Below are 23,878 nucleotides of genomic sequence, written 5' to 3'. Positions count from 1 at the left end.
TGGAAATGCCATAGAGTGGCTAACAAACAACATCAGTGTCGCGGTGTCTTAATCCTTTAAACAATGGATATTCGAACAAAAATGGTGGCGCGACACATGTAACATGTTATGCAAATTTGTATGTGCAGCGAATAATGACTAATATTACTGCAGCTAATGAGGAGTTGTGACATTTATGTCCGTATGATGTCGTCATTCTGCTCCCAGGTGGCAAAGGCGTGCACACCGGAAGGAGCAGCACAATGTCCATTGAATAGAACAAGAAAAAAAAAAAAAACTGGCAAAAACATTTAAATTCTTTACATTTTAAAGAATGGAACGGATTAATGGCGTTTCCATTCATTTCAATGTGGAAGGATAATTTAAGATACAAACATTTTGTGTTACAATCATGGTCAAGTAACGAATTGAACTTGTGTCTCAAGGGGCCACTGTATTTTATTTGTCATATCATACATTTTACTATGTTTGGCGCAACCCTGTTACAGATACTCCGACACATGAAACAGGGTTACAAATCAATGCTAATGTTAGAGGTTTTGCTCAAGAGTACATGCTAGCTGTGTTAGCGGCTATCCTAACTGGACAAGAATAACAACCACAACAAAACTCCGCTGCACCATCAATGAAGAAGAATATTAATTTAATATATTTTTCTCTTAATATGAGAAACAGGGTTGTGTTGGAGTGAGGGACGCGCCATTACGTTTCAAAGCATCAAAAACCCTCATTTTAATGATGTCATGTCTGCTGAGTCATGGAGCTCACATTTTTTTCACTTCCTCTAAATGGCTAAAAAGGTTTTAGTCCGAGCGTTGTGTGTATGTTGAACAACACAACTTCAGAGCGTAATTACTTCTATTTCATATATGACTGTGATCAAACAAAATGTTTTATAGAATTACTTAAACAATTTCTTTTATATTTTATATGTAATTTGGTCATCAAGAGGGAGGGGACAAGATTTTATTTTAAAAAGCTCCAAGAATCACTTTTACTCAAGCTACAGGTACGTTTTGTCTCAGGACAACTGTGCATGTTTCTATATTTTGGGAGTGGATTATTTGAAATTTCATCGGGAGGGGGTCGGAAAAAAGTCCTCCAATTCTGAAATGACCGCGCCAAAAAGTGAGTAGCCGGCGAGCACTTATGGAATATTTGCAGCTGAGAATGGCATCTGGTCTGCATCAGCGCATTAAAATACCAAGCACGTGTATATTTTCACAATGGGTCGCCACAGTGGGATTGGCACCTTTGACCCTGGGTCAGGGGCTCTTGCCAATGAGCTACAAGGCCTCGTTTTGATCCATATAGACGCATTTGACAGACTGAGAGCGAGAAAGCGGTGGCTTTTTGAAACGCGCATAATTTGCCTGTGACATATTTGTCACTTACGGCCGCACCTGACATCATCGGAATGTTTTGCTGACTTTTTTTTTCTTTCTTTCTTCAATGCATTTTGGTCGGGCTCGCTAATCGTCTAAAGCGGGTTACGCACATACGGATCTGTAACATCGTAGCGGCGGTGCAGTGGTGCCTTGACTTACGACTTTGATTTCTTCTGAAAAATGTTTGTGAAGTTTTTATTTTTTTTTTTTCATGAGAAAAGTTGCACTACATTTTTTTTTTTGCTGTATAGAAACATAGTAATAACATAATGACATTGTGCTCCTTCTGGTGGCCACCAGGGGGCAATATAATTCAGCTATAATATATAACACACAAAGAAGAGTTTCACAGCTGACTGGAAACTGCAGTAATATTAGTCGTTTTTCACAAAGGATAAATAAAATATGCCTTTTAGTATTTGTCATTTATCGAGGGGCTTCGGTTCCAGACCACCTCTGCAATAGGCGAAATCCGCAAAGTAGCCATCAATTTTTAATTTTATTTTTGGGGATTATTTACTAACGTCCCAAGACTCTTCCCAACACTCATATTAACCTCTAACATACTCTTTGAAAGACTTTATATAAACTCTTTAAACATACCTTGAAAAACTCGGAAATCAAGGCACCGCTGTACACACAAACCAATTTTAACATAGCAAGTACACACATACCTTTTGCTTCTGATTTGATTGGAAGGGAGGCAAAACCATTTCCCGTTTGGCCCAATTATCGTTACGTGTTTACCCCGCTTAGGAAACAGAAAGTCAATTTACGTCATGCCGGTCGTGTTTACAACCGCGGCAATAAGAGATTTGGCTTTTTGCACGAGGGCGCGAAATGAAACCACCCCAAGGAAAAAAAAAAAAACATTAAAGAGCTCCGTGGTCGTAAATGTTATGCTAGCTGGTGACATCTTGAAGAGATTATATACGAGCATCTGGACGTATAAAGTATGCTGTTGGAGGCGGAATGTTAACATCCATGCGACAGTTGACAGCCTTTGAAATTCGCACAGAATTTAACGTCCGTGGCGAAAGCGCTTTTCCATAAAAGACAATTCATATTTATTTCAGATACATATTATGAATAACTGTGATTGGCTGGCAACCAGTCCAGGACGGACCGCGCCTCTCGCCCAGAGCCGGCCGGGAGAAGATGGACGGATATTGTAAGTAAATACAGGGGACTCCCTCGAAAAAATCGGACCGGCGGCGAGCGGAGGATCCGTTGGCCAAAAGGCCTCGGGGTTGCGACGTTGAAGCATTACGCCGAGCGCAGGCGTGACCCCAAGATCCATCTGGACTCGTGCTGGCGCTACACAGGAAACCGGAGGTGCGACGCCGCCGCGTTTCTCGTCGGATATCGCGCCGCTAACGCGGCCTATTTCACACCCGGCCGAGCGACGAGCCTCGGCGGCGTCCCGGCGGGACCTCGTTGGCCTGCGTAAACAAAGCGCCGTGGGCCCGCCGAGCGACATATCCGCACCGACATTACTCATTGTTCACAAATGTATGCGATGCAGCGCACAAGCACAACATGTCATTTCGAGGCGCGCAAACAGAACACGCCAGTCAGAGGCCCGATGACAGCCCGGCCAAAAAAACCTCGGCTCGAAAGCATCAAAAGCGCAAAAAACAAAATGCTGCAGTTATTTTGGAGTCCGCAATAGACTTTACTGTATTTACTTTATTTGACTTTATTGGTTTTATTGGCGTTGTTCAAATGGCAAAACCAGGGGACAGATGTTTTTTTGTTTGTTTGTTTTTTTATTTATTGTGTGTACTTAAGTGATTAGTATACAAATGGACCTTTTCACCACGACGTCACACGCACTCCTGGGCGTCATTAGCGCCACGAGTAAACAAACCTTCACTGCGTCATTGGACCGAAGCTGAGTGATTGAGAAAATGGGTAAATAGCTTGAAAGCGGGTTTTAGCCTGAGTTCACGTGTGTGAAGTTTCATTCAAAAATTCACGACGGTACGTGAGGTAAATTGCTTGCGGTAATTGACATTTCCACAAGTATTGACTTTTGTCTTGCTCGGGTTAATGGCACAAATGTGTTCCTTTGTCTGTGTAATGGATAGCGCCCGGTGAATTATTCATTTTTGTCATAATAACAAGTGCTTGATTAATACCAGTAATAACTGTATACCACTTGTATTATTGCAGATACTGGATCCTTTAAATAGAGTGGTATTAACAGTTGGAAACGTGTTACTTACAATAGCTACTGGTCGTGACGATTTGTTTTATAACATGATAATAACTGCGGAATACGCAAAATACTATCATAACGAATCGGAAACACACACTAACATGATAATAATTACTGGATAATAAAAAAATACTGTAGTATAACTGATGAATGTTTGTTGTTGATAACAACTGAATACTCAAAATCGGAATAATGACTGAACACTTGTGTCGTTACATGATAATAACTGAACAGTTGTTTATTACATTAGAATGAGTACCAAACACTTGTCTGTCATGTTAACAACTACTGGATACGAACAAACGTGTATTTTTAACCAATGACCAACTAACCAACTATTGAACACTCCAAATATTGAAGTCATAACCACTGAGTAATTGCATTATTACATAATAATAACTACTGAATACTTTCATCATTACATGATAATAACTACTGCATACTCAAAATATTGACCAATGATATTTAAAATGCTGTCGTTACTCAAAATATTGTAATTACATGATAATAATGACCGAATACTTGCGTTACTACATAATAACTACTGAACGTATTAATATTAACACAATATTTGTTGTAGTAAAATACCAATAGTAATGACAGTAATGTTGCCTGCAGTTGGTGACGTCATCCCACAGCTGGACATCTTGGGCGCATTAAATACATATTGCCGTGTGACTGTTGTTATTGTCAAGGCGGTGAAAATGTGCGCCGCTTGGCGAGTGTCACCTGACCCCTTTAATCTGGGTCGTCGCCCCTAATCCTCCGTGCCCGCTGTCGCTGCTGCTCGGCGTAGACAAAGCATGTGTGCAGCCAGTCCTCCTCATTAATATTCAGTCTCAGGCCACGCCCACCCCGCCGACATCTGGCCACCTGATGTCGCTGACCCAGTGTCGTCACTTTTATTATTATTATTATTATTATTATTATTATGTGCACTTTTTTTCCCCACATGCTCCATTTTTAGGAGAGGATTTGTAAATGATGTCACTCGGTCACGGCGCAAATCACAGGTCATGCTTATGTTCCGCGGCAGCTACGTAAATACGCTAAACGCCCCCTTTTTGCGGGGGATGGGGGGCGAGCTCTGCCGTAATTAGCGATAATCTGCGAGTAATTGATGCCCCCAATAAGCTTTATACTCGCCCATAGATGCCACAAGATGGCAGCAAAGTGCTTTTTTAAAATATTTGACATGGCTATGGCTTGACTAAATTAAGCTCCTCCCCTTAGTTCAACATAGTTACTTCCTACCAAACTTCCACCAGAGGCTTTCTGCTCACCATGCATACCACAACCCGCACTCTCCATCCCAGCCGGTTTTCTAACCTCTTTTGTTCCCAAAGTCGGCATTTTTCTTGCCCAAACACTCTGCAACAAATAATAAACCTCACTTTTTGACACAATCAGACGATGGAACTGAAAGCTCTGTAGCCACCAGGAAGTTGAAGTGTGGAGATGTTTGAAAAACTTTTTCCAGAACAATGAAATTCAACTCTGCAACCTCTTTCATCAGCCACCGATACTTAACGCCGCCAAAAAAACGGACCTTGAGTAAGTCCTCCTCGTCAGTAGTTGGCGCTCCACTGCGGCGGTTTGACACATCAGCGAATCCTCGTGAGCGTCCGGAAGAAAGAAAGTTCTTTTTTCCGCAATTATCTGCCGTTGTCGGCCCGCACTCCCCCTGTTGTGTTGAAAGCAACCGCGACTGTTTTTACACGTCGCACTGCCACGTCTCTGCGTGAAAGCGCACGCCCTGGCGTCGACATCCCATAAACACCCTCAATTTACCAACAAATTGTAATTGTGTAATCACACCCAGACTGTCAGAATAATACTAAGTCTGCTTTCCTGAGTCTGGACTTAACTCTCCCTGCTGAGGTTGCAGGAGAGAAGCTTCTGGAAAGATGGAAACTGCGGTCGGGATGTACGGACCGGAGTTTGTCGTGGTGACAAAAGTGTGTAGCAGCGTGTGCGTGTGTGTGTGTGTGTGTGTGTGTGTGTGTGTGTTGTCCAACATGGAAGCAAACGGATCTGGCTTCCACCAGCCTGTTTATTTAACAAATTATGTCTGTAAATGGGGAAGGCCAATGAAAAGAGGGGAGACAATGAAATCACCCCCCCCCCCCACTCCCCACACACAAAGCCGTGCGATGCCATTGGCCGACAGACCACGCACTTGTGTCCAATTACATCCTACCTACTCAAGTGTGTTTTCATTTAAACCCAGAGAATGACATGACCACAATTCCGCATAACCGCCCGTCGTTTTTGTTTATTTATTTATTTGCTTACGTTTGCCTTTCATCTGCTGCAGCCAATCGGACGCCGGCGTGTCATTTCCCGACAAGTTGACGGCACGTGAATTGTCTTACGTAACGCGAGCATGTCAGGGAGAAAGCGGGCGATGACTTCATGGGCTCTCGGCGGAGCGTGTCCACCTCCCCGCTGAGGTATTTTCTTCTTGGAGGTTGCAGCGGCGCGCGAAACTTGAGAGCAGTGCAGCGGGGGAGGGGGGTGGGGGTCAAATGTCCTAATTGATTAACATAACGGTCTTTGTTCGGCTTGTAACATCATCTTGTTGAAGGGCTCTTACAAGTTCAAAGCCAGCTGGGGAGAAACCAATGAAAGGAACCTTTCAAAATCAACATACAAACGGCCCGAAATCCCCTTACACACTGACTGTCATTTTTCCCAAGCTATGACCAAGTGTCGCTGTGTGAAAGGTAGCGGCGTGGACTTGGGGGTTGAAGTTGACCTTTTCAGACATGTCCTGATTCGGTGTTTTCAGTATGAAAGACAAACAGATGTTTTATCCCTGATGTGGAAATTTTGCGGAAACTCCCCTTTCACACTGTCTGTCAATGGCAGCGGTGTTTCATATTAAAACTACCAACATGGAATGGTTGGGGGTCGAAGTCGACCCGCAAATTACCCCGTTTCAGAGGCAGTGTGAGACGCATAACAGAAACAAGACGGTGGCTGCGTGAAAGGGAATGACAGAAAGCCTTTGCTGTTTTGTGTGAAAGGTACCGACATGGACTTGGGGGTAGACATCGACCCGCATATTTCCGGCATGGAAATGTCTGTAAGGTGGTGTTGTCTCTGATGTGACAATTTTGCAGAAACAGTGTAGCCCCTTTCATACTGCCTGCCGGTGGAAGCTTTTTGTCTTGTCTTTGTCAAAAGTATCAAAATAGAACGGGGGGTCTAAATCTAGCTGCAAATTTCCCAGTTTTGGAGACAACAAGAGAGGTGTACAAGAAGCGGGACAATGGCTGCGAGAAAGGGAATAATAGCAAGCCGGTATGCCTTGTCCCTGTTCTGTGTGAAAGGTACCGACATGGACTTTGGGGTCGAAGTCGTCACGCACATTTCTGACACAGAAGTTTTCTGTATGAAAGACACCGGCGAATTCAAGTTTCATCTCTGATGTCGAAATGTTGCGCAAACTGCAGCCCCTTTCACACTGCCTGTCCATGGCAGCTTTCCCTTTGCCGCTGTTCTGTGTGAGAAGCACCGATACACAATGGGGGTGTCAAAGTGGACCCTGGCAATATCTTACTTCGCCAGCTTCTGCGTGAAAGGCGTACGTCAATGAATGCACGGTTTGCTGCACGAAAGGGGCTAAAGGTGGGACGTTCTCAGCGTTTCATGCCCGTAATTTCTTGAGCGCAGATAGTCTACGGCGTTTGAAGGCGCTGGGAAAGTAATGAAGAAATTCCACTCTCTGATCCCTCGGCCTTCAGCAGATGCCCTTTCGGGCTTGGGTTTTGTGGGTTTTTGTTTTTCCCCCAATCCCTGAAGGCACACAGAGCCTCGGCACTGGAGGGGGCGTGTCCCCAGAGGGTGAGCCGGGAGGGACATCCATATATGGGCAGAAGGCCCGTGATGAGAGACAGAAGGGAGCAAAGGGAAAGGTAAACAGCGGCGGGCGGGGGGGGGGGGGGTAGCGTCCACGGATACTCTGCGCCTTCCTCGACTATGAAGCTCGGATCCTACAACATGAAGCAAAAGTTAGGAAGAAAATAATAATATGACTACGACTACTACTAAAAATAATAATAAGAAGAATGTTTTAAGTCAGCGCATCTTGAGTATCCAGTTCCTCCACTTTTTTTCAGGATGAAATCAAAAGTACCTGCTGACTCAAGCTCCTCTCAACTGTGGTGGGAGCGCTTCATGGATGTTTGGACTTTAGTGTTGTTAGCTTAATTCATTTAGTTTGGTTTTTGTAATTGTTACATTTAGTGGGGTTTTTTTTTTGGTGCTAGTATTTAAAAAATACAATTTCATTCTTTAATATTATTTTGTTTTCCAATTGGGCTCTGTAGCCTGATTTTGTATTATTTTAATGATTTTTAGCATTTTACGTTTTATTATTACCTATTTTCTATAATCTTTAAAGTATATTATTTTGATCACATATATATTATTGTCGGGTGTTATAAAAAGCATTTGTTCACATTTTTTTATGTATTTTATGAGGGACATTTATTTTAAGTTTTTCATTTTTGTTGTTTATAATATGAAATCATATATTTTTGTTTGTGTTATTTTGTCTCACTTGTTTTTGTATTTGTATAATTTTTTATTCTTATGGTTTTATCATAAATATTTAATGTTATTTTTTTTAAATATATATATATTTCTTATAACTTAACACAATGCCTCCATTCGTTTTTATGTTCTGGCAAGTTTTGTTTAAAAAAAAAAAAAAGAATTATGAGATTTTTTTAAATGTATTTAAATGTTTTAAATATTTTTTAAATGACTTTTCTTATTGTATTTGTGTTATAATTTTCCCCCCAAATTCCGAGATATCTTATATAATGACCTCCTCCTTCCACATTTCTTGACCGGATTCAAACTATTCTAACTTCAAATTGTTCCACTCATTCAAAAAAATCTTGGAAATGATTCCCATTCCTGAAATTCCCAAATTTTCACACCCAAAAAAAATGTATTTAAAATATTTTACACATCTCAACTGATTGAAGCAATTCCATGTCTTACATGCTACATTTCAACATTTCCACAGCTCAATTAATTCCACAACATTTCAGCATAGCTTTTCAGCATTCACACACAGTTTCTACAGAAATTGCATTCTCTCATTTTTGGAAACAAACAAAAAAAAAAAAAAAAGGCTACTCGGCAGCGTGAATGCGCCTGCCAAAAAGGCGTTGCGATGAGTTTGCAAGGCAGCTGAGGAAACACGAGCCTTCCAGGAATCGAGCTCGTCAGGAAACGCGACACGTCGTCCCTCGACGAAGCACAATGCAACTGCTCGCGTGCGATTGGCCGCATGGCAACCCCGCGGGTTTCCCGGGTGACTTTTTGATATTTCGGCAGGACGCCTGAGGCTGTTTTGGAAGTCGACGCTCACTAGGATTTCCCAGTATGACAGCAGCGCCGTTGCCTCAATTAGCACTCACTAGCGCGTGTTGGCTAACTTTTGTAAAGAAACGACTTTGATTTGGATCTTCTGTGACAGGTGACGCGCATTGAGGGAAGATGTAGACCGCTACATTAGCATCCCACGCTAGCTAGCCAAGCAACGGATATTTGAACCCAAATGGTGGAGCAACACATGTAGACAGACACTATACGAATACTCATAGGCATATTCTTTATCCTCTGCGAGAAACGATGTATGTTTAATTCTTTGCACTGTATGTTTTTTTTCCATAAAATACACTATTATAGAGTGCCTTTTTAAAATTAAAAATGCATTACAAAACTTTTTTTTTTTTTTTTTTTTTTTTTAATAAAATTGAACAGATTAGTGTCATTTCCATTCATTGAAATAATCCTTGACATCGTTCTTATTTCAATGCCTTGGGAATACTGCACACTAGATCCTCAATGAAAATATGATTTAAAAATAAAAAATGTGTGTGAATTTTTAAAATGACTTTAAGAAAAATGAATAGTTGGCTGTTGAAAATAAAATAGCACCATTTGCATTTCTCCTTAGAAACTCAAATATTTACTGTATGAACTGAAAAATGGACGCCACAGTAAGAGAAACATCCTCACAAGAGCCGATGTCAGCGGAAAAGGCGCCTTTGAGATTTGCCATTAAACTTCACATTGACTATATTATACGTAGAGCGCAACTGTATGTTAGCTTCTGGCCCTCGCACACTGAAGGACTTTTGGTGATTTTACAACTGGTCTGAAGCTCCCACGGGTGCTCCGAGGGAACGAACGCGACTCGTTTGTTCTGATTGCGGAGCCATTGTGTAGCGTGAGTGTGTGTGTTTAGCCGGGAAATATATGGAAGCCTCCGACGCGGGTGATAACGGTTCGCCCGAGCTCAGGGCCGTTTATTATCTCTGAGAAATGTTTTGGCCGTGTGATTTCGTCGAGTGGAGTCGGCCTCGGTGGGACTTTCCTGCTGAGAACGGCGCATCTGCTGGAATCGGGGTGAGCTTTTTTTTTTTTTGGTTGTTGTTTTTGCTAGCGCGTCAATGGTCTGGTGGGCGTCACTGCAGAGAGCTCGGCTAAGTCTGCCGGGAACTGAAAAAGAGTGAAACCCTGTTAAAACTTACGAAAACAATCTTAGCTTTTTGAAGTTTTGCTTTGTTCTCACTCTCTCTCTTGCACTGTTCTCCAAATAAGAGCCAAAGCGTGCTCGCTTCAAGCCGTTTATTTGTCTCTCCGAGTTCAAGTTTAGTATGAAACGAAAGAGAATTCAACATTGAATATTCAGACACCAAAATGTTCAAGGAAACCATATTTCAACAAAAAGTCTGCTAGCTAAATGCTAAGGTAAAATGTGAAATGCCATAGACGGGCTAAAGGGATTTAGCATCGATGTTGCGGCGATTATAAACCTCGTCTGATTGATTGAAATCTTCATTTGGAAAATGTGAGCCGTGAAAAACAAACCAAGCAAACAAAAATCAGATGAAATCAAATAAAATTGGCGTGAAGTTAAATTACACACCTCCAAAAAGGAGTAGGAAGAAGTACAAACTTATTTTCTCTTACACCTATCTTTGGTTCCTTTCCTTTTGTCACTTTTTATAAATATCAATGTAATAATAGTAGTCGTAATAAAATAGTCACAAAACTTAACACATCCTTATTTTCATACACACTAATACGATAATACACATTATCAGATCGGTATCAGCAATATCTCATATATTGATTTTTAAAAAGCAATACAAATATGAGCATGTACATGGAAGAGCTTCAAACAACGACTGCTTAAAATGCGACCATATAGCGTAAAGGTGAAACTCATCACTTAACCCCTTTTCTCTGATAAACTGTGGAGGTTATCTTTGACTTAGCGGTGAGGTTAAGTCCGATTATCTTTAGCGACGTGATTGAAATGTATTTTGTCAGCTTCGGGTGGGATGAAGTGCTTTTTAATGACGTTTGCACGTCACGTCGGGTTTTCTTATGTCACTCACGTTGACTTCAACGCTGATTTGTGTGGTACCTTGGCCCCGCCCCCAGTTGGGTACAGGAAGGGCAAGTGCAAAACACAAAACAGCTGATCTTTAGTTTGGTATAGCTTGTCTCGAAGCAACATCATGACTTTGTAGGATTTTCTGTTTCATGTTCAATGAAAACTGCTGTTGTTCACACACAAGAAGCATTTTTCTGTTTTGCATTTTGTTTCCTCACGAGGTCGAAAATACACACGGACGCAAAACGCGGCCGCCTGTAAGCATTCCTTTCTCGTACAGTCACGGGTGGCACGGCGCGGGCAGCCGCGCTCCCTAATTTCTGGCGCCCGTCGCTACGCCGACATTCCCACGGCCAAGGAAGTCGTCGGGGGCGGGCGGGCGAGCGACAAAACGGGAATAGCGAGCGCTTTGATTTGCCCGCTCGGACCGCACACGGCCCTGCGGCCTGACTTCCTTTCTTTTTTCCCTGAGCTCGCTCCTCAGGGACCACGGAAGGCGTCCGGAACGTGTCAAAGATTAGCAGGGGGGGTGACGATTTGGACTTCCGGCCTCACTGCGGATGCGGAAAGATAAGAGTTAACTTATTATATGTATAAGCAAGCGTTCCCAAATGTATTCCTGTTAGAAAGCCACGCACACGAAAAAAACGACTAAGAGAGCAACACATTGGTCTTATTGTATTACTCTGTACTAATAACATAAAGTACAATATGAATAGTTTGTCTTCTTTTTCGTAAAATGCAATGTGGAAAGTGCAACATCATTCATTTGTCTTTTTTCCCGGGAGGTGTAACCGTGATAGTTTGTCTTCTTCTTAGGAAAGTGCAACATCATTTGTTTTTCTTCTATTTGGGAAAATTAGAAATCAATCGTTTCTCAGGAGACGGCAATGTCAATGCTTGACTTTTTAGGAAAGTACAACATCATTATTTTGTCTTCCTTTTAGGAAAGTGAAATATCTTTTTTTAGTGCAACATCAGTAGTTTGGCATTTTCTTCTGTTTAGGACAGCGAAACAGTTTGCCGTTTTTTAGAAAAGTGCAACATCAATAGTTCGCCATTTTTTTGGGTGGGAAAGTGCAACTTGAGTTTTTCTTCTTTTTAGGAAAGTGCAACTTAAAAAAAGATTTTCTTCTTTTTAGGAGAGCGAAACATCAACAGTTTGCGTTTTTTTTTAGAAAAGTGCAACATGAAGATGCTTGTCTTCTTTTTAGGAAAAGTGCAACATCAATAGTTTGCCATTTTTTTGGGTGGGAAAGTGCAACTTGAGTTTTTCTTCTTTTTAGGAAAGTGCAACTTAAAAAAAAGATTTTCTTCTTTTTAGGAGAGCGAAACATCAACAGTTTGCGTTTTTTTTTAGAAAAGTGCAACATGAAGATGCTTGCCTACTTTTTAGGAAAAGTGCAACATCAATAGTTCGCCATTTTTTTGGGTGGGAAAGTGCAACTTGAGTTTTTCTTCTTTTTAGGAAAGTGCAACTTAAAAAAAGATTTTCTTCTTTTTAGGAGAGCGAAACATCAAGAGTTTGCCGTTTTTTAGAAAAGTGCAACATGAATAGCTTGTGTTCTTTTTTTGGGAAAATGCAACATGAAAGGTTTTTCTTCTTTTTAGGAAACTGCATCATATTGACGTCGCAGTTTGTTTTCTTATGGTTTTATTCCGCACTAAACAAGCTCATCAAGTGTTTCCGTTCTCTCTTTTTCGTATTTCAAAATTGAAAGAAACCTCTTCAACTTTTGTGTCACGCTGGTGCAGTTTTACACTTTGGAAACGAGTCATAAAAAGCAAACGCACAGCCGTCAACTGGATTATTTTTTTTCGTCATCGTTTTCGGTTCAGGTCAGCAACGGTCGATCACTTTGCTCCCGCGCGGAAGTAAACTGACGCCTATCGTTTCCAAACATTAAGAAAAGGTTGCTAATTTTCGCTGCCAACGCGACGGTCCGCTCGCGGCCGTCTCCACGGCGCTCCCGACGTTCCCGTCATTCGCCGCCGGACAAGACGTTTTTTTCCCCCATCACGGCGTGGGATATTCGCGAAGCCCGAGACGACTTTCCCACAAGCGGGTCACGGGCCGTGCCCTGCGCCCGACCGCGCTGCGTTTCATTTATAGCTCGTCCGCCTCGCGCTCAAGCTCGCCGGTCGTCGCGTCCCGCCGACCGCAGCAGCGTCCTCGCTCGCCGTCTGCATTTTTTCCTCTAGCTTTTCACGCTCTGTCACAAATCGGAGGCAGACGTTTATAGAATAACGCGCTCTTGTCCGTGTCCACCTGAGCCGCTTCGCTGACCCGGGGGCCATCGGTCAAACGTTACCGTCGGCTCCGTTGGCCAGTGCAGACCGGTGACCTCTCACCCTTCGGTGCGGTCTTCGGGTAACTTGACGAATGAGCTGGATTTTCTTCTTTTTTGCCACGTCTGTAAACACCGCAGGCTCACATGATTCTCCTCTTTCGTTCTGTAACCAAGATTGAGACTCCATTTATTTAATCATCAATCAATTTTCCCCACTGAAATGAGTTGAAATGCCATTCATATGTTCCGGCCCCCCCCCCCCCCAAAAAAAAAACACCACCATTTGGTTAAAAATTGCACTGTATTGTATGAAAACACAACACAAGAGAATGGAAGGAAATTAATTCATTAATTTGACGAAATGTAATTAAGTCAAAGGACACACATTTGTGTGTTGGTGTGCCTTTAAGGGGGCGTGGCCTAGTGAGTGCAGCAAGTGCACTTTATAACAACATTGTGTTACTTTAAAGTCCTTTATTATGTCTTTATACATTTTACTTGATGAAAAATGTAATCGAAATTGGAATGGATTGAGTTTATGAAAATTTTTTATTTTTTTCACAGGTCAAAAGGTCAAGGGTACCGACCTGGAATGGGGGGGTGTTGGGGGGTGGGGGGGGGCGCGAAATCATCTAATGATGTGATTGTCGCTAGCCCCTTTCGCCACGTTTGCCGAAAAAACAGCGACGTAATGGTAGAACTAGTATTTCGTCACAAAACTCACAGAAACGGACGTCGTTGCGTCTTTGCACATTTATATTGTGAGCCGTGTGGTGTTAACTGCTTTCGACACAAAAGGAGGCGTGGGCGGTCAGGAACGCGCATTAAGCTTCAAAATTACTCCGTCAGAAGCCGGCGAAAACTCCCATCCGCTAGCGGACCGTAACACAGGGCGGGCGAGCTGGGAAAAAGCAGCGGCGTTAATTCCGCCAGCCTGCGAGAGTTTATTCGGGATATTAAAGCTGCCAGTCAGCACGCACGAACAAAGAGCAGCCGCAGTCCAATCACGCGAGGGGTTCGGCGCTTTATTGAAGCGCCTGTTTCCACCAGCGCAGCTGCTGAAACGGGCTCACCCCCGCCTTCACCTGGAGCGTTCATGTGACCTCCGTCTGCAATGCGATGCTGGGAAAAGGGGGCGGGCGAGCGGGGTCCGCCGCTGCCGCAAAGCTGTAATCGAGCGGCGCTCGGCTTCCTGACGAGCTCGACACGAGCCGCTTAATCACCCGGCTGACAGGTGAAAACCGCTGCCGCGGGAGTCAAGTGGCCGACCGCTTGTGTTCGGCCCGCCGCACGCCGAGCGGCGCCGTTGAACTGTCCCTAGTTTTCATCAGCGGCCCGCCGTCGCCCATCATTTCATTTAGCTAACCAATTTCAAGTTCTTGAAAAGTCTGACAAATTTTTTTTACCGATCGACATGGAGTCGGCGTTTATTATAAGCAGATGCACGAAAACGTGTCAAGGGAATCAGTACCAAAATATCCAATGTCAGTTTCACAAAGGTTAGGCACTAAGCCGTCTAATGTGGGCGGAGCAAGTCATCAACGTTTGCCGATCATTTCGAGGGTTCTCCGAAAGTTTGAAAGGGGAAAAAAAAAATGTTCGTTGATCAACACGGAATTGGGTGGACATGTTTAGCAGAACAGGACGCACGAAAAGGTCTCAAGGACCCCTGCGCTAAAGCTCAAATTTTGATCAAATTCCAGGACTCTTATGTTAATGAATTTGGTAACTGAGCATGGCGCAGTGGCATTGCTTAAGCCCCCCAGGGACTTCTCAAGCCCCCCCCCCACACCTAAAAATTATTTGGTAATATGTGTTAATGGCAAAGGTTCATAGTCCAAGCACCCCCTAAAACCAAACTCCAGCCCCCCTAAGCATATTATTGGGGGGATCCACCCCAAACGTCAAAACCTAGCGCCGCCCCTGGCACGGCGTCACAGTTTGACAATCCTTTCGAGGATTCGCCATGAAAAAAAAAAAAGGTGCACGAGGTCCGGTTCATTGCTGCTTGCGGCTTTCATGACTAATATTTTATTAGCTCTGCGGTTAAAACACTTCAAACAATACAATAACTTAGCAGTTGTAGGCTGAGGTAAAAATCAAAAGGAAATAGGAAAAAAAAAAAAAAAAAAAGGAAATGCCATTGGAAAGTGGAATCTTTCTGATGTTTTGCTGCTATGAATAATCGTCATTTTTGGTCGCTGCCGCGCTCCCTGAACTCGTCGTGACGCTCCAGAAAAAGTCTGTGACCCCTGTTTACGCAGCCGCTTGGTATTTCGGCAGCGCGCCGTCCCTGCGGCGGCGGCTTTCCGTGGCGAAAAACCTCAACCTCGGCCCGATTTATTTCGGAGGTTCGGGAGCGAGCGGCACACGGATGTGTCAAATGACGCTTGTGATCTGTGACACGCTTGGAAACATTTCCTTTGTAAAGTGCACATTCCTTTCCTGGAGTGTGTGTGTGTGTGTGTGTGTGCGGGTGTTTTATAGCGCTGTAACGCATTCATGTGGCTTTCGCTTTCACTCACAAACAAGAAGTCTGGCGGCGCGACAAATGGAAACACATTTGGCGAGTGGTGGATTTGATTAGTACACAATAGTCATGTGTGTGTGTGTGTGTGTGTGTGTGTGTGTCTGGAGGGGTGTGTCCAATTAATCTGCCCGCACGTGCCGTACTAACTACATCAATATGGGTGAATAAGTGTTGACCGTAACAATAAGCAGTCACAAGAATGATGATACAAGCAGCGACGGGCGCGACTCGCGGCCCCCTTTTTCGTGGCCAATGGTTATCTAACTTGGGTGCCAAGCTCCGCCCACATTAGATGGGTTAGGCGACAAAGTTTTACAATTTAACGTTGCTCATCTGTCGGGGATATCTGCTTCTGATTTTGGCAGATTCCCCAGTCAACGTCAAAATATCGACATCACGATCAAGTGAAGCCCCGCCTGTGATAATTTAGCGAACGATGTTTCCGTTGCTTCGCGTCGGCCAATTGTGCCGTGGCGCCACCTTTCGACAGAAAGTGTTGTGTGCGTCTGCGCAGTCTGTGTGGGAAAATGATCCCTTTCCTTTTGCAGCCTCCCACAGGAAACGAGGAAGTCTTGTAAATGGAGTGCCTCAGGGCTCTTATATTGTCCCACTCTTTTTTCATGTAACACTACCTGATTTCACGAGCCCGCAGTCGTGTTCACTGCTGCCTTATGGTCCGTTACGACCACCAATCATCTACTAAAGCCTCTTGAAAGCATTAGCATGACTTTACACGTACGCCGAACACCCCGACGGGGTCGTAAATACACTCCGCGGATGGGGTGGGGCGGGGCCTTCACACCCTGTTTACGCAACCTCGCCCCACCAAAAGTCAAACCACATGACGTCATAAGGTCAGAGGGTTAACGCTGCATGCATTTTGCTTTTTCTTTGGCTTTTCTGAGGTGACACTTTTCCCAAACGAAGACGCCTCCTCCTGTAGATAATAGTTTTTGCACTGTGGCAATAAACAATATCAAAAAGTTTGTAATGCAAAAAAAAAAAAATTGGACTTTATTATTTTGACTGTTAATAGCGGTTAGCTCGTTTTGACACGAGTATGCCAGTTTTGAAAAACAGCATGAACACTAGATAGAAGTATTATGGGTTACCGCTTGACATAAAAGTCCTCCTAGTTTTCGAGGCACCATGTACAGTATCGTCCGGTGCGTTGACTGCGTCACCGTCAGCCGGGAGGATGTGGGCTCAGAGTGGATTAGCGGGCCAGTCGGGTATTATTGTTATTATTCCGCCAGACTCCGCCGCGCTTTGTGTTTCACTAATCAGACCGCCAAAAGCCTTTCACCGGCCACCGCGCTTTGGGTAAAAAAAAAAAAACGGGTGGGGGGAATCTTAACTAGTTGACGCGTTAGCAACTCAGTTCATGCGGGATTCAGGCGAGTCATCCTTCTGCGTCATCTTCGGCGTTGACGTTTAAGATCATTTCGGAACGCGTGACACTCCGTTTGAATGGTGAAGATGAAGTCGTCATTTCGAGAGTCGATTAGACGCACTAACTGCTACTGCGAGATTTGGTATCCAGCCAATAGTGAGAAAATATATGGCCAGTATCGCCAATACCAACAATGATATTGTTTTTAATAATTAAGGTGGCTGCATCATCAAATTACTCGAACTAAATTCATTTTTGTGATATTTTTTCCTGACCTTTATAATTCATGTAATTTTACCCACCTTTTGGCTTATTATTAAGTAAAAACCTGGACAGAACTTTGGCAAAGTGAAGTGAATAGAAAATGTAATTCAAGTTTTTGTTCAGAAACGAAAGAACGGTAACAAAACATTTTCCATTAATTGTCATGTTGATTCAATGTAATTACACGAAATGATCATTAAATCAATTCAAAGTGATGTTTTTTTTATTCATTCTCTTTCTGCAAAATGATCACTCGATGAAAAAATTACAGTAAAAATATTTAGCGGTACAGAAAATGGATGGATTCCATTTTTTTCAAATAGAACATACATGAAGGAAAGTCAAGCTATGAAGCTCCTCCCCTTGTTTTAACGTAGTTCCTTGGCACCAGGATGCCACAAGATGGCGCCAAAGCAATACTTTTATATTAAATGGGGCTTTGGCTGTACACCCTCGGCAGGGTCCTCGAGGGTGCACGGGAGTTGGCCCAACCAGTCTACATGTGTTTTGTGGACTTGGAGAAGGCGTTCGACCCTGTCCCTCGGGGAGTCCTGTGGGGGGTGCTTCGGGAGTACGGGGTACCGAACCCCCTGATACGGGCTGTTCGCTCCCTGTGCAAGTGGCCGAAATGAGTTTCCTCCGCAGGGTGTCCGGGCTCTCCCTTAGAGAACGGGTGAGAGGCTCGGTCGTCGGGAGGAGCTCAGAGTAGAGCCGCTGCTTCTCCGCATCGATAGGGGCCAGATGAGGTGGCTGGGGCATCTGATTCGGACGCCTCCCCGTTGAGGTGTTCCGGGCACGTCCAGCCGGGAGGAGACTACGTCTCTCGGCTTGCCCGGGAACGCCTCGGGATCCCCTCGGAAGAGCTGGGTGAAGTGGCTGGGGTGGGGGAAGTACGGGCGTCCCTGCTGAAGCTACTGCCCCCGCGACCCAATAAGTAACGGGCTGAAATTCTGAGGATTCCAAATCCAAAGGTCTCGAGAGGCTAAACCGATTATCAAAATAGCTGTTGATTCATTTAATAGCGGGTTAGTTGTCGATTAAGTGTTAAATTGTTACTGCGCTACTCATTTTATGTAATTGGCATTTTTTAACATTTTTTAAAAATCATTCAAATTACGCAGGATTGCTAACAAGACTCTTCTCTGTGGTGTGTTAAATTGACAAGACTTTTTCTTTTCCCTTGACATGGACTTGAAGTGTTATTACACGGATGTCGATAAATGTCACTTTTGTATCATCATCCAATTGCTCTGCCCCCCGCTCCCCCCCCCCCCCTTTCCCACCATGGAAAGAAGCCTTTGGTGGTCCTCCATGGTGGCGCAAGTGGTCGGAGCGCCGTTTCCATGCACACTGGCGCTCTCCCGTTCACAGATTAGCGAGGGTGAGGTCGGGGGCGGAGCGGCGGCAGATGTTGCCGCATTGTTGAGCTGGGGGGCGGGGGGCCACCGTGGACGACACGGGAGGGGGGGCGAGGAGGAGGAGGAGGTGCGCTGGAGTTCAAAGCCAGACCCCGACCTCGAGGTAATTGGGCGCCGCGTACCTCTCATTCATTTTTTTCTTCTCTTCTCTTTCCGAGACCGCGTGCCGTCGTCTGTGCGTTTACGCCGGCCCACAGACGAGCGCGGCTTGTTTTTTCCCAGGCCGCCGGGCAAAAATTGTCGGTGCGAGACGCAAATTACAAGCTTGAGACACGACGGGCTTTCATCCCGCCTCCTCCTCCTCCTCCTTCTGGCCTGGAGGCCTCGCCGCGTTATCATCTGGCAATCGATGGCGGCAAAGCGTTACTTTTGTCTAAATGAAGCTCCTCAACTCACTTCGACATTGTTCCTCAGCATAAAAATTGCAGCGAAGCGCTACTTTTGCCTAAATGAAGTTCCCCGACTCACTTCAACCTAGGTCCTTGGCATCAAAATTGCAGCAAAGCACTACTTTTGTCTCGAGCAAGCTCCTCAACTCACTCCAACATTGTTATTGTGTACCAAGATGGCAGGAAAGCACGACTTTTGTCTAACTTGAAACTCCTCAATTCACTTCATTATCGGTACTCAGCAGCATCATGCCACAATATGGTGCCAAATCACTACTTTGTTAGTAGTAGAAGTAAAGCAGGTCTAGTTGTTGTAATAGAACTAGTAGGAGTAAGACTTATGGTAAATAGTTCTTGTAGTAGTACTATTAGTAGTAGTTGAAGTACTAGTAGAAGTTAAAGTACAAGTAGTAGGACGAGTAGTAGTAGTAGTACAAAAAGTAGTAGTAGAGGTGTGTGTTGTTGTTGATATTTATTAGTTTATTATAGTTTTGTTTTTGTTTTTTTGCAGCCGTGTCTGACCTGGACACGGAGAGCAAGCTGACGCGGCATTACCGGGCTCCCTGGCACAAGCAGAGGAACGTCCTGCGCCCGGCCACGCGCCCGCCATGCGTCGAACAACTGCACCGGGACACCCACCTGGGCGACCTGCACGCAGGTAACCAAAAACAAAAAACAAAACAACAACAACAAAATGCCCCTCCTAATATTTTGAGCGATTTCAAGCAAGCGAGAATGATCATCTATTCACTGGTGTCACTGCGCCCCCTAGTGGACTTGTTGCTGTACCACATTTGTTGCAGGCCAGTCGCACACGAGGTGTCAAACATTTTACACCCCAAAAAACAAATATGTGCATCTCAAATCAAGACCAACATTCAAATATAGTCGTGTAGTACGTCAGAGTTCATCAAAAAGGAGGTTTTCATCCTCCAAAGTATATTTCATGTTTTTGTAAGCCACTGTAAAATGTTCAAACTGAGCTTAAATTTAGATTTTTTATTTTTTTTTTAAGTTTTTGATTCATGATTATATTAAAATGAATTGTATATAAAGGTTTTATGTAAATTTTTGAAAACAAACAGTTCTTAAAAGTTGAACTTACTACAATTGAACAACAATACATGTATTATTTGAATCTTTTTTCAATTGAATATTTAGTTTTTTAACAGTTGTGTATTTTTCATCTAATATTTTTGGATGGTTTTCTAATATTTTTATTTACTAGTCTCACATTCTTTTCTAATATATAATACTAATACTTTTTCTGTATTACTTTCAAATATTTAGTATCTATCTAATATTTTGTTTTCTTTTTCTAATATCACTTTCTAATATTTTTGTAAATTCCTGTGCTTTTTGGTAAATATTTAGTATCTTTTTATTGAATATTTTGTAGTCTTTTTCTAATGTTATATAATATTTATCTATTTTGTTTCTAATATTTGTGTATTTTTAGTGTAATATTATGTATTTAAATATTTGACATATTTTCTCTAATATTTTGGTTTCACTTTTGAAATTTTCTTCCAGTATTTGTATATTTTCCAATATTTTTTTGTTGTATTTTAGTTAAATATTTATCAATACTTTTTCCAGGGGCAGTTGTGTATTTTTATCTCATATTCTGTCTAATATTTTGTGTCATTTTCTAATATATGTGTCATATTTCTTGATTCTGTTTCATCTGTTTCGCCAGTTTTTGTACAATATCCTAAAAACAAGTCAAATACAAAATAAATGTCTCGATGTGTGTGTATCATGTGCAGAAAAAGATGCTCGTGAACGCGTCCTTCTGTTGTGGCATCACACACCAAAAAAACACAAAAAAAAAGTCCAAAGAACAAGCAAAAGGCAGCCTGTTGTGTGTTGAGACGTGACCGTGCGTCTTTGCGGCGTTTGCAGATGGTCATCGGCGGCGCTCGTCCAGCCGGGGGCGCCGAGTGACGGTCACCTTCTCGGCCCTGCCGCCCGTGCCCACGTGCCCGTCGACGCCCGGCGGCGCCGCCAGGAAAGCCAGGAAGGGGGCGCGCATGACGGCGGTGAGACCACACCCGCACACCCGCACCGTTAACCCTTTCAGGCTGCTTCGAGGGGTGGGCGATATGGGCAAAATGCAAATAGCTCGATATTTTTTGTCGTCGTTGTTATTTTATGAGGAGAATTTGACAATATCATATTTTTAAAAAGCGTGTAAATCTTCTCAGGACATGTATTGATAGACAAAACGTTTCAGAACAACAGCTGTTTTTTTATGTTTTGAAGTGCTTCATATATCTACATAACATTGCACAATAATATTCCATGGCAAAAGTTAACAATTCTATATTGTATATCACCCACCCTTAGTGCTTAATGAGCTGCAGTAATATGAATTGTTTATCACAGAGGATAAAGAATATATGCCTGTGAGTCTTTGTTATATTGTCGGTCTACGTGTGTTACTCCACTGTTCAAAATATCCGTTGCTTAAAGGACAAATTGGTTGTTTCGTTGGCCTGCGTATGACGGTTTGCATTGTGTGTTAGCATTAAGCTAGTGGACTTTCGTCAGACAAAGTCGATGAGGTACACAACGTGTACTGTATTATCTTGTGTATAATGTGCATTTGTTTCCCTCAAAAAATTGTCAAAAGTCAATAGTCCGCATTATACATAGGTACAGGGGGAAATTTTTAAAAAACTTTCACATTTTATAAATGTATGCCGCCATCTAGAGGTTATGAAAAAGCTCTACACTTTCATTCCAATATGCTGCCGCCACCTAGAGGTTATGAAAAAAGTGTAGCCTACACTTTCATTGCAATGTGACGGGTACGTACGTATGACTGCATATATGTACAGTTGTCCTCATAAGTTGACATAACCCGGCAGAATTTGTGAAATATTGTTTTGTTTTTTTTCAAATATGACTGATGACTGACTCTTTATGGTTCTGTTTTGTTTAATGATAATGCTTGACAGATTAATTTGAATCCCATTAAAATGAAATGTTTTCATGTTTTCTTTAAAGAATTGTACATACCTTACAAATTCTGCCTGGGTAATCGAACATATGAGCACAACTGTGTGTTTTCTCATTTACTAAACAAAAGTAGGGCTGTGAATTTCAAAATAAGAGCAAGTAAATAAAGAGAAAGTATTACGTGTAAATAAAGCGCTTAACTTCAGAATAATTCGTTGAAAAACTAACAAAATACAGATAATACTTCATGTTTTGATCATATGGGTCGTAGCAAAATCATGCATCGTAAAAATGCATTATACATAGGTAGAAGGGTTTTCCAGAATTTTCAAGTCAACTTTGCAGGTGCGCATTATACACGAGAAATTATTTCATTATTATTAAATTGGTTTTGTCGCAATGAAAATGCCCTGTTTGAGGTTTTCTTGCAACCTTCGCACTGCGCGAACACATTTGAATTTGAAGGGTTACGCAAAGATAAACAAAACAGATATTTGATAGCAACGACACAAACTGACTTTAGCTGAAAAGAAAGAGAATACACAAAATAATGACTCAAGTCCAACAAGGTTCCTCTGTGTTGTCACCTTTTATCTGTGTGTGTTGTCATACATGTTCATTGTCTTCATTGTGTTGTTTGTTTGTGTGTGTGCGTGTGTACCTTTTTGTTGTTGTTGTTGTTGTTGTTGTTGTTGTTGAATTCAGTTCCCAAGCTCCCGCCCGCCCTCCCCCACCGAATGTTGCCACTTCTCTCCCTGGAACAGAAAGGTACCGCAGACCTCCACCATCTTCTCCACCTCTCGCACGTCTTCCTCGCTGTCCCTCACTTCTTTCTATAACTCTTCCTCATCCTCCTCAAAACACCCCCCACCCCTTCAAAACCAGTTGAAGAGCCAGACCAGTTCTTTAGATAGATAGACAGACGGATGGATGGATAGATCGCGAGCTAGCAAGGAAGTGTGGCGAATGTTGCACGAGTTTTGAAGGGGGCTCGCAGGGGTGTGGGGGGGCTGGGTGTCGTGTGCGTTTGATTGCATGAGTGCAGTTTTGGAAAGTCTTACATGCGACTAATCAATCCGTCGCTCCGAACTCCAGCTGTCTTGTGGCACACGAACGCATCACGCCGACTTCCTGTCCTCTCTTTGCTGTCGCTTCTTCTTCTTCTTCGTTTTCTTTTTTACACGTCCTCCATTTGGCCGCAGTCGCTCCCTCTTTTGCCAGCGGGGAGAGGTCTCCAAGGAGATCTTTTGTTGCGCGAGTAGTTTTGGAGGGGGGGAAGGCCGGGCACAAAAGCTGCAGAGCTTTTAAATGTGTTTAAATGCGGGTGGGCGGCGGGAGGAAGCGGGAACTGCTTTGTCCCCACGGAATGCGACCCTCCCCGCTTTCGCTCTGTGCCAGAATCTCAAGGTAAGAGCTCGAAAAGCACTCAAATGAGCGCAGAAGCCTCGGAGGCGGCCGGACTCGCTCGGCGCCAGACTGACAAATTGCCGAGACGCAAATTTTCATCCAATATTATTGCTCTATTTTTTTTTTATTCGTTTTCTAATAGTTGTATCAAATCATTTGTATCTAATTTGGTTCATTTTCTTTT

At 43.2% G+C, this 23,878-nt stretch overlaps 1 protein-coding gene across 1 annotated transcript in view; it reads left to right on the top strand.

Annotated features, from left to right (window-relative positions):
- LOC133480853 (actin remodeling regulator NHS-like) overlaps nucleotides 1-23,878 on the top strand; it is a 57,045-nt gene that overhangs the window by 20,078 nt on the left and 13,089 nt on the right. The window contains 3 exon segments of the mRNA XM_061779524.1: nucleotides 19,835-19,981; nucleotides 21,229-21,365; nucleotides 22,993-23,055. Coding sequence (XP_061635508.1) covers nucleotides 19,835-19,981; nucleotides 21,229-21,365; nucleotides 22,993-23,055 — 347 coding nt within the window.

This window comes from Phyllopteryx taeniolatus, chromosome 7, assembly GCF_024500385.1.
Source record: "Phyllopteryx taeniolatus isolate TA_2022b chromosome 7, UOR_Ptae_1.2, whole genome shotgun sequence".
NCBI classification, from domain to species: domain Eukaryota; kingdom Metazoa; phylum Chordata; class Actinopteri; order Syngnathiformes; family Syngnathidae; genus Phyllopteryx; species Phyllopteryx taeniolatus.
Note: the sequence above shows the minus strand (reverse complement) of the source record. Positions and strands in the feature narration are given on the sequence as shown.